We start from the raw sequence: 13,024 nt of genomic DNA on the forward strand, positions 1-13,024 counted from the left end.
TAAAAGAGAATCATCCAATATACTATCTTTCAACCCAAAAGCTCAAGTCCAATATTAAATGTAAATTGTAACTTATAAGTTGCGACTTATGACTTGTAGTCTTGTTGAAATAAACACTAAAACAAGAAGAAATGAAAAATAATAATTTACGAACCACCGAACCTGCCCGGAACTGGTGGTTTTTTGAACTGAAACCGGAACCGCCGGGACCCTTGGTGGGCCGGTTCCGATTCATAGAAATGATGAACCGTGAACCGCCGATTTCCGACCAGTGTGCATGCCTACCTTGAGCGGTTAGAACATCTAATTTCCCAACACCAAACCATATGAATGCCGCAACAACTAATTTACGTAAGGGGAAATACCTATTATAACCCTAACGATTAAGGGCAGTTTCGTCATATCAGGTTCCATGTCTGGGGCTCAGATTGCATTTCTCTCTGCTCTTGAATTGCATTTTCGTTTTCAAAAGGGCGAGAGAGGTGGGAGAGAAAGGAAACCAGAGAGAGATAGAGAAACGCCTTTCTCTCTCAAAAATAAAATAAAATACAAACATCATCGCCTCTGTACCTTTGTTGATACAGGATCCGTTAAAGCTATAGAGCCATGGCTTCCGACTCCTTCACCGACAGAAACGCCATTTTCCGCAAGCTCAGGGCCAAGTCCGATAATAAGGTTTATTTTCGTTTTCCTACGTTAATTTTGATGGAATAGGTTGAGATCTGATGCAGATCTGATCCAGCTCTTTTTATTTGTTTTTTTTACATAATTTGTTTTTTTTTTGGTTATTGAACCCTGACTGATTTGGATATCTGCATTTCAATTTCAGATGTGTTTCGATTGCAACGCAAAGAATCCGACTTGGGCGTCCGTTCCGTATGGGATCTTCCTGTGCATTGATTGTTCGGGGGTTCATCGAAGCCTTGGCGTGCATATCAGCTTCGTGAGGTAATTCCTGCCTCCGGCAACTTATCTTATTTTTGTTCTCTCCCTGAGATCCGCTTTTAGATGTTTGATTGAATGGTAGGAGTATTTGGATTCTAAATCATCTTAAAGTAATTTTGCAAATGACCGTCTGTATCTGAGGATTTTTTTTCGTTGATGTACGGTTTCGCTACGAGCTCTACAGAATAAACATCAGACCAGAAAGCGTTTTGATAAGTTTTTATTTGTAGTCACATCAAAATTTTCTATTTCTAATTCATCATTTTGCTTTTCAGTGTAGAACTTCCTGAACTTGTTTTCTTTTTTCAGTAACATACTCCACTTGTTTAGATTCCAGACTAACTGTTGGAGATGCAATAAATTGGATTATATCGTAATAATCTTAAAACTGTTTAAGTTGATTTATTAGGAAAGGAATGGAGAAATTGAGTTTGTATACTTTATTTACTACTATTGCCTTTTTTCACGCATTACAGCTATGTGCAGTTCAATATCATGTAAATGTATTCAATTTTAGAATATGACCAATAGAATACTTAGCGGGCACTGGAAATGAAACACCAACTCTGACAGAGAATCTAATCTGGCTGCCAACTAAATTCCATATTCAATAGTCATTGTGAATCATGTCTGCTAACACTAACAAATAAGATTTGAGCATGGGATCATTCTCATTGATATTTTTAAATGCTAAAGAAAGCAGTATTATCTGAACCTTCTTGGTAAAGTAAAATTAGTTTGATGCCTCCACTGTATAGCCTGTTACCTCATTGTTTATGTGTTTTAGTCTCAGTTCTTAACAACTATGGAAGTTAATGGACTTATTTGAACTGTGATTTCAGATGATTAATATTATAATGAGAAATTTTAAAGTTCATGGGTCAGCTCTCTCTACTCTAGTAAAGAAAAAGATTTAGTGTAGCAGACTGATTAGTTGCATGGTCATTATATTGTGCATAGGATTTTGTTAATCAGTAAATGGTTGGATTATAACTGTAAATTCCTAGAAACAACAGCAGTTCAATGAGCTCTTCAGCCCATGTCATACAAGCTGCTGCACTGTTACCTTTCTGTGCAGCAAGTTTAAGTGCCCAGCTACAACAGCTTCTTGAACTCCTTCCGAAACACTGATCTTGATACACTTGGCTTGAGTAAATAACCAATGCAAAATATATAAGGCAAGACAGAACTTGGAAAGTCGATTGGTTCTCAGCATGAGGAGTTTTCTGTTTTGAGCGTACATCTATTTTATCACATTTGTTTCTGAGTGAAACTGGTCCAGCAAAATCGAAAAGAATATCCCTGTTTATTGTCTAGGGTCATGGCAATTAGCTAAGGCAACTGATCTCTGTTTGATCTTTGTTTTATTTACATATTGTAGTTACATTTTGATCCTTGATCACAGGTCAACAAATATGGATTCTTGGACACCCGAGCAGTTAAAGCTGATGTATTTTGGTGGAAATAACCGTGCTCAAGTGTTTTTCAAACAGCATGGATGGAGTGATGGAGGAAAGATTGAGGCCAAATATACCTCAAGAGCTGCTGAGTTGTACAGACAATTACTTGCTAAAGAAGTTGCGAAAAGTAATGCAGAAGAGGCAGGCTTACCTTCCTCGCCCGTTGCTTCCCAGTCATCCCAACCTTCTAATGGATTTTCTGATGTCAAAGTCGCCGAAGAGCCCAAAGGAGGTTCTTCAAATGACACACTGAAAGAAAGCCAATCTCTGAAAAACGGAACACCTGAGTCTTCTTCTTCCTCACCTAGGGCCTCCCAAGCAGCTTCAACAATTTTTGTCAAGAAGACTCTTGGTGCAAAGAAAACTGGAAAGTCTGGTGGGCTAGGTGCTAAGAAACTCACAAGCAAGGTATGTATTTGTCTTCTTTACTGAACTTCTTGCAGTGTACCATTGAAGCGCTTCTTATAATAGGTAATTCAAATGTTTTCACAATGCAGCCTAGTGAAAGCCTTTATGAACAGAAGCCTGATGAACCACCTGTACAAGTTTCTTCTGCCAAATCTTCAACCAGAAGCACTCCTGCAGTTGGTGCATCATTTACATCTCGATTCGAGTATACTGAAAATGGCGAACCTACTGAGATGAGTTCCGGAGGCACTCGTATTATTAACCATGTATCAGCTCCAAAGTCATCCAATTTCTTTGCTGAATATGGCATGGACAGTGGCTTCCCTAAGAAAAGTGGTTCAAATTCGTTAAAAGTCCAAGTAAGATCAATCTCATTCATTAACTTAAAAGTAGGATGTAAATTTGTTAACTTTGAGAGGATGCTGGGGAAACTAGTTAGTTGTTTCCTGATTCCTACACATAATTGTTTCTCTTTCGTTTGTTGGCAAATTCTTTTGTGGTCTAATGCATATTTGACTTCTCACTGGTGGTTTGGAACTGTATACGATTACCATCTTTTGTATCTTTTCAATTTTCTTCTTGGCCTGATCTACAACTTTTCAGCTTTTCTTTTTCCAAATGGTTTTGATTGGAAAACTTTTGCATTTCATTTAACTTTGCATCTCATTATCTGTTGGCTTATTCCTTCAGTTTGTTTTGTCTTGCTCTTTCTTGTTTTGTTTTGGGTGCCATTGTATCATATTAAGGTTAGTTTTGCTACTAAGAGATGTTGTGAGCCTGTGGCTACGAGCATAATCCATCTGGTATCTGGCATCTTCAGGTTGAGGAGACTGACGAAGCAAGGAAGAAATTTACTAATGCAAAATCTATATCATCTGCCCAGTTCTTTGGTAATCAAACCAACGCTAAAGATTTGGAGGCATCAGCTACATTGGTGAAATTCTCAGTATGTCAGATACCCTATGTCTTGTATCATTCTGCTTTATTTATTTTGTCCGATGCGTAAAACAGAGGGATGGGACTCTCGTTCCAAATTTTGCTTCAATCTACTTTCCTCGTAGTCAACTGTAGATAATATTTCTGACCATTTGTGCAGCAGTTGCAAGGAAGTAAAATCACATAAGGTGATAAAGCCTCTATATGTTTTCCCTGGAAAACTTGATTTTTCGGAGGAAGCATTGATTGCCCTAGTTAATGATGACATTAGTACTTCGATGCATAATCAATAATTCCCATCTTCGATTCACCTCATTATACATGTGCAATTGGTCTAAACATGCTCTGAATGATTCAATTGTATACCAGGGATCATCATCCATTTCTAGTGCCTCATTATACATGTGCAATTGGTCTAAACATGCTCTGAATGATTCAATTGTATACCAGGGATCATCATCAATTTCTAGTGCCGATCTGTTTGGTCATGAGTCTGGTTCTCCTGTTGACATTTCCGCCGGTGAGCTCATTAATAAGCTGTCCTTCCAGGTAAGAGCTAGCAACATGCATTTTCTTACTATACTGATCTAAATCTGTTGGGAGCGCGGCTCTGTCTTATCACGTCTTGTAACCTTGAACGATATGATTGTTTGTTTTTGTTTTCATCAGGCACAACATGATAAGCATATAAGATAGGAAGCCCTAACTTAACCCAAAACCATGGTCAAAGGTAAAGGGTTGACTCCCTATTATATGCTATTCCACACTTTCGTGTGAAACCGATGTGGGATCGTATCAATCCATCCCTCTTTTAAACCGGACGTCCACGGACGGCACACGCCACGGGCCCACCATCCGCTTTACGGCCCTTTTTCCTTTCGGGCCCACGTTTCTTCGGTGGCACCCCTTGGTCACACCTACGGGTAGCCCCTTTCCGTAGGACATCCGGATCCACGTTCACCGCACCAAATTGATAAGCATATAAGATAGGAAGCCCTAACTTAACCCAAAACCATGGTCAAAGGTAAAGGGTTGACTCCCTATTATATGCTATTCCACACTTTCGTGTGAAACCGATGTGGGATCGTATCAATCCATCCCTCTTTTAAACCGGACGTCCACGGACGGCACACGCCACGGGCCCACCATCCGCTTTACGGCCCTTTTTCCTTTCGGGCCCACGTTTTTTTCGGTGGCACCCCTTGGTCACACCTACGGGTAGCCCCTTTCCGTAGGACATCCGGATCCACGTTCACCGCACCAAATTGATAAGCATATAAGATAGGAAGCCCTAACTTAACCCAAAACCATGGTCAAAGGTAAAGGGTTGACTCCCTATTATATGCTATTCCACACTTTCGTGTGAAACCGATGTGGGATCGTATCACAACAAGATATCTCCTCTCTAAAGAATATGGCTGGAGAAACTGGGAAAAAGATAAGCTCCCTTGCGTCTTCGTTGCTAACGGATCTGCAGGACAGAATCCTCTGAAGAGTACTCCTTAACAATGTATTTTACATGAAAAACGAGTTTGTTCGAGTACCTGCCCCATATTTTATGTAGTTATAAATGTAAAAAGAGCATTACTTTGAAAAGCTGGGTCATGATCTGTAGTAGCCCTCATGGGCTTGAGATATATGTGCTGTTTAGTTACAGAAAATGCTTCGACAATGCTAAATGCTATTTTTGGGTTTATGTGTGGTTGGATCATTTTTATTTTTTACCTTTTATTTGCTCACTTGGTGTTAAAACTGAGTTAGTTGCTTCAGACTATCACAAGAAAATTTCATTTGCTTTAATTTACTAGGTCGATTTTTCTTGTATGAATGTTACATAAAATTTGTTTGAAATTTTAACTGTGGCCAGATGCCTACAGGTGACAATGGTTTTATAGGAAAGGCTATAGTTTCGAGACACGAAATTTGAGATCTATAAACATCACAGGGGGATTTTTAAGGCTACATTTTAGTGGTGAATGTTTAACTATTTGGTTATTGTTTCAGGCTATTATGATTAGCATTGTATATATTGATGGTTTTTAGTAATTTGATGCAAGTATGATTGTTTAGTTTTCTAAAAAGAGAAAACATTCAAATAAGATGTTTATTATGGAATATAAAAGTAATAGTATTTTAATTTCATGAGCATGGGCATAAAAGTTAAAACTTAAATTTGCAATTTAGAACATAAATCAGAAATCATAACAAATTAACAATAGCATTAATGCATAACAAAAAATGATTTGAGAATGTGCCAAATGATGTAGATAGTTAACGTTTGAGGATAAATATTTCATACTACTATTTCAAAAGAATATTTAATGAACGAATAATGAAAAACACTAGTACTATAAATTGTACAAATAAGCCAACAAATATATTTATCAGATTTAAGGGAAAGAAATGAGCTAATTGAGTAAGAGCATCCACGGTGGTGGACTAGCGTGCGGACTAGCCGCTAGTCAGTGTGCTAGTCCACTATTGTGACCGGCGAGCGGCAGACGGACATCCCAGACGGACAAGAGTTCGTCCGTCGGAAAAGGCATACGTCCTTCTCCTTGTCCGTGCGCTCGTCCACTATTGTGGGCAGGCGACAGACAAGAGATAAGACGTCCAATTTTTTTATTTAAAAAAAATTATTTTATTTTTATTTATACTCAATATTTACAACTCATTGCACTTCATTTTTTGTATATTTGATAAACACCAACAAATAAAATGAATTAATCGTATTTATCTATTTATTTTATTGGCTAGAGCGTCGGCTAGTCCCAGTGCTTGTCCACTGTTGTGCAGTAAGATGTCCTTATGACGTGACATGAGGTATTTTGGGATGTCCTAATGCTAGTCCGTGGGGACATGCTCTAAGCTTAGGGCATTCACAGTGGTGCGGATGTCCCGACGGACATCCCCGCGGACATCCCAAAAACACCTCCTGCCACGTCATAAGGACTTCCCACTGCACTGCCACATCATAAGGACATCCCACTGCACAGTGACGGACATCCCCAAGGACATCCCGACGGACTTCCCACAATAATAAAAATTCACAAATTCACAAAATTAAACAATTTACGGAATTAAATAATTTACGGAATTAAAATTTTGACACAAATACGGAGAAATTGCAACCACTTTATTTAAAAAAAACATACATAATTATTAAAAAAAAATTTACATAGTTAAAAAAAACCGTCGTCTCACTCCTCGAATTCCCCGCAGCTAGTACCCTCGTCGTACCCGCCGGTAGTACCCTCGTCGCCACTCTCCACCATGTCTCCCAACCCCAAATCGCGCCGCATACTGTTGATGATATCCTTCAGTGACGACCTGTAATGGCGATCGGTCGATGTCTGTCATTCAACCATTGCACGTAACAGGGTTTCATGTTGCGCGACGCGGGCGAGTGAGGGGAGCTTGGGATCGTTTTGGGTAGGAGCTGCCGATTGGGCCTCGGCGGACCCGCTGGCGCTTCCACTCGCCATCCGCGCCGCAGAATTTTTCCCTATCGGGCGACGGCGGCGGGCCGACGATGAAGGTGTCGGGAACTCTGCCTCGGCGGGGGGGGAGTTCGTGGGAACAAGCACTGCTACTGTACTCCCCGGAGGCGCTGATCTTCGTTCTCTTCGGCCAGCCAGATTCAGCACCCACAGTAAACTTGGCCAAAGTCTGCACCACAAGATACACATCCCAATATTTGAATTCCCCGAATTCCGCCGCAACGTCTTTGAACTGATGGTGAGACAGAAGCTTTACAACCTCGGCAGACATGCCGCTGGTTGCCGAGCGGAGGTTGTTTATGTAAATGCCGACGAATCGGCTGATCTGACTCTTCAGCCGCTCCCACTGTTTCTGGCATTGCTCTCCGTTGTGAGGCTTCCCCCCTGGCGTTTTGAATTGGAGGTAGCTTTGGCTAATGCGCCACCACATCCTGTCGATATGATGGTTAGCCCCGATATATGGATCCTCCACTATAGTGTTCCACGCCTTCGCAAGCGCGATACACTCCTCTGTGCTCCAGACGGTCCTCTTTTTCCCGCTGAATCCCTCCCCCTTCAACGGCCCCCGCCTTACCATCGTACCCCGCCGCAGGCGAGGTAGTGCCCCGTCCCATGCCCCTCTCTCTCCCTGTCCTCCCCCTCCTCTCTGTTACCGTTGGTGTGTCTGTGGGAGAATCCCGGATAGGAGATAGCCCCAACTCCTCCATCGAGAACGTCTCGATGCCAGTGAACTGAGTCTCGAGAGGAGTACTCGGGGGTTGTCCGTCGACAGTAAATCCATATAGGGGCGATGGACATTGTCTACCAGTGATTAGGGGACCCCCTGCATATTCCCTCCGCAGCGACAGGCAGCCCTGCATCATCCCCGACATCATCATCCCGGGCATCTAGGGCGGCATCATCCCCCGTATTCTGTGCATCATCCCCGACATTGGGATCATTCCGGCATTCACCCCGGGCATTTGGGGCATCATCCCATACCAAGGCAGGTACATGTTGTAGTACCGGGCCTCATCCCCGCCGTCATTTGGGGTTGTGGCATCATCCCCGCCATTCCGGACATCGTGGCAGACATTGGAGTACTTCCGCCAATGGGAAAGATCGGTCCCTGTGAGTCGCTCGTGGTGGGGGAATCACTATCGTGGTGCTCCATTTATCTTCGAAAGAAAAGTATTTAGAGAGAGAAAGATACTCGTTAATACAAGTGGAGCGAATGAAATGAAATTTAACGAGCCGTATTTATAGAATTTTCTTAAAAAAGAATAATAAAATAATCAGGACGTCCGAGCGGACGTCCGTGGGGTCAACGCAATGGCGGACGTCCCGGGAACGCCGCAGAACTCCGGTATCCGCGTCACCTTTGCACAATGGCGAACGTCCGACACGCCGGTCGGACGTCCGTCGGGACGGGCGCCATTGCGGATGCTAAGTATTTTAGTAGTGCATAAATCTGCTAAGGGCATCCACAATGGGAAGGATGTACCGGCGGACATCCCGATGGACTTCCCAAAAACACCTCCTGCCACGTCATAAGGACATCTCACTGCACTGCCACGTCATAAGGACATCCCACTACACAATGACGGACATTCCGACGGACATCCACAAAAAATAATAAAAAAATCAGGACGTCCGTCGTGTCAACGCAATGACGGACATCCCGGAAAGCCGCGGAAATCCGGTATCCGCTGGCGGACGCCCGGCACACCGGTCCGACGTCCGCCGAGACATCTGCTATTGCGGATGCTTGATGTGAAACTCGACTCAAAACAATGTACAGTACTATCAAAGTCAAAATGATTTTCAGTTTCCCTCCAAACATAAGAGGGAAAATGGCTCTGAATTTTTAACGAAACCCCCAAAACGAAAACCCCAAATTTTTCCCTCCTCTTTTTTCGAATTCCATCCAATATCACTGAAAAAATCTTCTAAATCGAAACCAATCCTTCAGTTTTTCCGAAATCACATGCTAATTTAGGAACCCTAAATCTGGTCGGAGAAAACCCTAGCGCCGATGGCCGACCACGAATCTGTGTTGCTGGATGCTGAGAAAGCCACTGAAGATGCACTTGTTGGTGATGCCCAACGCCTCAATTCGTCGCCTGCTCCCTCCGCTTCTCTTTCTCACTGGTCGAGCTCGTGGTCCAAACCCGCTGAATTCGACGAGCCACCTCAGAAATCGGCACAAGTAGTAGTCGAGTTTCCGCCTTCGAGTTCGCTGCCCAATCGTGCTATTATAGTAAGAATTTCATCTCACTCCCTCTTTTATTCTAAAGAAAAAAGCAAATTATGCTTGTTTCTTCTGTTTTAGAAGGTGTTTTGTATGTTTTCTGTGTTAATTGTTGAAAATTCGCAGGGAGCCGGGTTGGAAAATTTAGGCAACACCTGCTTTCTGAACTCAGTGTTGCAGTGCTTTATTCACACTGTTCCGCTTCTTCAGCCAATTCTTTCAAATGGGTATTTAATGCAATCGACCAATAATTGTAAGTGAATTGATGCTTGATTTACTTTGTTTTGTCTATTCATGGATAACTGTATTTGATTGTGTAATTTTCAATAATGGCTTCAGATAACAAGGAGCAATTTTCTGTGCTGAATGCAATGCGGGATCTGATTTTCCAATCGCTTGTTTCAAATACCGCCGTCTCACCTTTTGATCTTGTCAACAACTTGACTCGTATCCTCTCTTGCATTTCTTACCATCTATAGCATTCCTTCTATGTAAAATTTGTTAATAGTCGTTAGCAGTTCTTATTATCTATAGCATTTCATAATAATTTTAGTCTATTGATAGCTGATGCATAATTAGTTTATGACCTCTCTTATGATGGGTAAGAAAAGACAATCTGGCCTGTATTTGTTGTTTTTATATAATGTTTAGTTTTATTTGTTGTGATCCTTTGACTCTGTAAAACTACTAGATATATCGTCAAACTTTCAGAGATTCCAGCAGGAAGATGCTCACGAATTCCTCCAGTGTTTTTTGGATAGACTTGAGGGATGTTATGAACCAAAGAATAACATAGTGCAGCAAGTATTTGGTGGTCGTCTTGTCAGCAATGTATGTGATTTACTATTAGATTCTGAATTTTACCTTTATCCATAATTGAGTTACCTTTTATTTTCATTGTGCTATAAATCACCATAATTTTGTGAGTTTTGTAATTGCAGTTGATGTGCTGCAACTGCGGTCACTGCTCTGACACTTATGAACCATCAATTGACCTTAGTTTGGAGATTGATGATGCGGACAATCTGTTTACTGCTCTCCAATCTTTCACAAAGGTTGAAAAGATTGAAGACCCAGAGACTAAGTTTACATGTGAAAAGTGTAAAGAGCGAGTGTATGTTGAGAAGAAACTTTCCTTTGATCAGGCTCCTGAAGTAGCAGTACTTCATTTGAAGCGGTTCAAAAATTATGGCAGCTTTGTTGAAAAGATTGATAAACATGTGGCATTTCCATTAGATTTGCACATGCAGCCTTTCACTGGCAATGGCAATCATAATCATGTGAGTGTTCCTTGCTGCTTACCTTATGTATTATGTATAAGATCCATAAAATGCATCCATAATAGATGTAGTTGGGTAAAATTGTTCTGTGATGGTTCTTGAAAGAGTTGTCTTTGTCTACACAGTCTTGTTCTCTGATGTCTGGATTTTAAACATGGCTACCTCTATAAGATCCATAAAATGCATCCATAATAGATGTAGTTGGGTAAAATTGTTCTGTGATGGTTCTTGAAAGAGTTGTCTTTGTCTACACAGTCTTGTTCTCTGATGTCTGGATTTTAAACATGGCTACCTCTATATTCTTCATGCATTGTTTATTCTCTTAGTTTCTGTCATTTCTGAAGCTTTCCTTTTTACTTTTGTTTTCTTATGGGTGTTCTGCAGGAAGATCTTCAATACGTGCTCTATGCCGTTGTGGTGCACATTGGGTTAACGCCTACGTCTGGCCACTACTATTGTTTCATACGATTATCAGCTGGCATATGGTGCTGTTTTGATGATTCGAAGGTAATGCGTTAATTTATGACACACCTTATCCGAACTTTGCTTGCAGAATGCCCTCAGAGAGAAAGACCTGCTTATCTATCTACTCTCTGATTGACATTTTCCCATTCTGTAGGTTGAGCTGGTCAATGAAGCTTATGTGCTATCGCAAGAGGCCTATGTTCTGTTCTATGCAAAACATGGTACTCCGTGGTTTTCAAGTTTCATTGAATCACAGAAAGAATTATTGTATTCAACTATGCGGAATACATCGCCAAAATCTGTGTTGGACAACATAGAAACCTCAGTTTCTCCCTATTTGGTCAACAAATTTGGCTGTGATACCAATACAGTAAGTTGTGATACTGGAATAGCGCACACGGGAGGTGGTGATAATGAGATCAAGGATAGTGGAGCAGTAACGAGTGAAAGTACGAGGAGAGTAAATGATCATTATCTGGATGATTCAGTGACCCCATTGTCTAGGGGGAATGAAATTAAGAGGAAAGTAAGCATAAATGATCTAGAGGATTCAGTGGAACCGTTGTCTGTGAAACCTTCAAATATGTCTATGCCCAAAGACAAAAAAGTTTCTCCAATTTTATTTGAAAAGGTTAACCATAATCAGAAGGTCAGTGTGCCCCAAAAGAGTCCAAATGATATTGAAGCAGTTTTCAGATCTCCAAGTCCTGAGATATACAGAAAAGACTCACCACCTGGTATGTTCATCAATTCTTGATGCCTAAAAAGAATTTTATTACTTTATAAGTATAACAATTGATTACTGATGTTGATTTTGGGTCTTAGATGCAGGTTTCACCATTTGCCGCAGCCATCTGAGAAGTGCAGACCGTGTCTCTTGCAAGAGACGATTGGAGGAGGATATGGACGATGAGAGGAAGCACGCTCGCATGTTTGTAATGAAGCACATGCCAAACTCAAGAAGTCAGCAACTAATGAATGCGCTGAGGGGTTCCAAGAGCGAACCTTCTGTCAATAGGAAGAAGGCGAGGCGACTGTCTGTCCAGTGAATCCATTCATCAATGTCCAGATCTTTAGTTTCGCTGGCTCAGACTAACATGTAAAGGGCAACTTCGATTTTCAGCATTAGATTCCTCAGATGATGTGTGTGAATCGTTGCTATCGATGGATTAAGGATGTTTGGTGTAGGTCCAGTTATCCATTTTTTTGGGGTAAATCGGTATTAGGTTAATTTTTTCATCGTTTTGTTTGCTGTGTTATCTACTCCTATGAGATTACAGAAAGGCTGATGATATTAAAATCGAGAATGTATTATGCTTCATGAATTATTTTTCTTTAAATTGTACTCCTTCCGTCCCGCATTACTCGCACGTATTTCCTTTTTGGGCGTCCCAAGTTACTTGCACTTTTTCCATTTTTAGTAAAAATTTTCACCTACAATCGTCATTTTTGACTTTCCTATACACTCATTCCTTAATCTCTGTGCCGAAAAGGAAATGAGCGAGTAGCTCGGGACGGAGGGAGTACTACTACTTCTATGTCCTATTGACCCATTCACGCAAAACAAAAAAACTAAAGAAAAGAAAGAGACCAAAGTAAACAAAAATCTTATCTAGTTACAAAAATCTTATCTAGTTTCTTGACATTTGATGTTGTCGGGTAGTTGAATAACAATTTGTATGAAAATTTGGCAGAATTCATAAAATTGGTATGACACCTAATCGAGAGGCTATTTTTGTGAACATATTTGTGATTTTTGTTACTTGGATTGATTTGTAAAACGTTAAATCAAACTTGTTA

General features: G+C 41.0%; 2 protein-coding genes across 5 annotated transcripts; both read left to right on the forward strand.

Moving 5' to 3' along the window:
* The first annotated feature begins 458 nt into the window (after positions 1-458).
* LOC121796134 (probable ADP-ribosylation factor GTPase-activating protein AGD9) lies at positions 459-5,659 on the forward strand. 3 transcript variants are annotated; one of them, XM_042194884.1, is made up of 7 exons: positions 459-675; positions 830-948; positions 2,351-2,813; positions 2,903-3,172; positions 3,634-3,759; positions 4,200-4,298; positions 5,627-5,659. In XM_042194884.1, exons 1-7 carry the CDS (start codon positions 607-609, stop codon positions 5,642-5,644), a joined length of 1,164 nt encoding a protein of 387 aa, XP_042050818.1. In that variant the 5' UTR covers positions 459-606; the 3' UTR covers positions 5,645-5,659. The 3 variants fall into 3 exon arrangements, with proteins under 3 accessions (XP_042050818.1, XP_042050816.1, XP_042050817.1); XM_042194882.1 differs by lacking the exon at positions 5,627-5,659 and adding an exon at positions 5,135-5,445 and having other exon boundaries at positions 4,200-4,299; XM_042194883.1 differs by lacking the exon at positions 5,627-5,659 and adding an exon at positions 4,419-5,445.
* A 3,379-nt stretch (positions 5,660-9,038) lies between these two features.
* On the forward strand, positions 9,039-12,564 carry LOC121793355 (ubiquitin carboxyl-terminal hydrolase 20-like). Of its 2 annotated transcripts, none has more exons than XM_042191352.1 (8): positions 9,039-9,488; positions 9,606-9,732; positions 9,819-9,926; positions 10,171-10,310; positions 10,421-10,759; positions 11,144-11,266; positions 11,379-11,961; positions 12,056-12,564. In XM_042191352.1, the coding sequence occupies exons 1-8, from the start codon at positions 9,264-9,266 to the stop codon at positions 12,271-12,273; spliced, it is 1,863 nt and encodes a 620-aa protein (XP_042047286.1). In that variant the 5' UTR covers positions 9,039-9,263; the 3' UTR covers positions 12,274-12,564. The 2 variants fall into 2 exon arrangements, with proteins under 2 accessions (XP_042047286.1, XP_042047285.1); XM_042191351.1 differs by having other exon boundaries at positions 9,040-9,488; positions 12,050-12,564.
* Positions 12,565-13,024: the final 460 nt, after the last annotated feature.

This window comes from Salvia splendens, chromosome 3 (genome assembly GCF_004379255.2).
Source record: "Salvia splendens isolate huo1 chromosome 3, SspV2, whole genome shotgun sequence".
NCBI lineage: Eukaryota > Viridiplantae > Streptophyta > Magnoliopsida > Lamiales > Lamiaceae > Salvia > Salvia splendens.

What these genes read in the sequence shown, in the direction of transcription:
- LOC121796134 (XM_042194882.1), top strand. Translation starts at nt 607, where the DNA reads ATGGCTTCCGACTCCTTCACCGACAGAAACGCCATTTTCCGCAAGCTC. An exon ending in GGGCCAAGTCCGATAATAAG is followed by an intron (nt 676 to 829) that starts GTTTATTTTCGT and finishes TTTCAATTTCAG; the next exon opens with ATGTGTTTCGATTGCAACGC. An exon ending in CTACATTGGTGAAATTCTCA is followed by an intron (nt 3,760 to 4,199) that starts GTATGTCAGATA and finishes ATTGTATACCAG; the next exon opens with GGATCATCATCAATTTCTAG.
- LOC121793355 (XM_042191351.1), top strand. Translation starts at nt 9,264, where the DNA reads ATGGCCGACCACGAATCTGTGTTGCTGGATGCTGAGAAAGCCACTGAA. An exon ending in TGCCCAATCGTGCTATTATA is followed by an intron (nt 9,489 to 9,605) that starts GTAAGAATTTCA and finishes GAAAATTCGCAG; the next exon opens with GGAGCCGGGTTGGAAAATTT. An exon ending in GTGGTCGTCTTGTCAGCAAT is followed by an intron (nt 10,311 to 10,420) that starts GTATGTGATTTA and finishes TTGTAATTGCAG; the next exon opens with TTGATGTGCTGCAACTGCGG.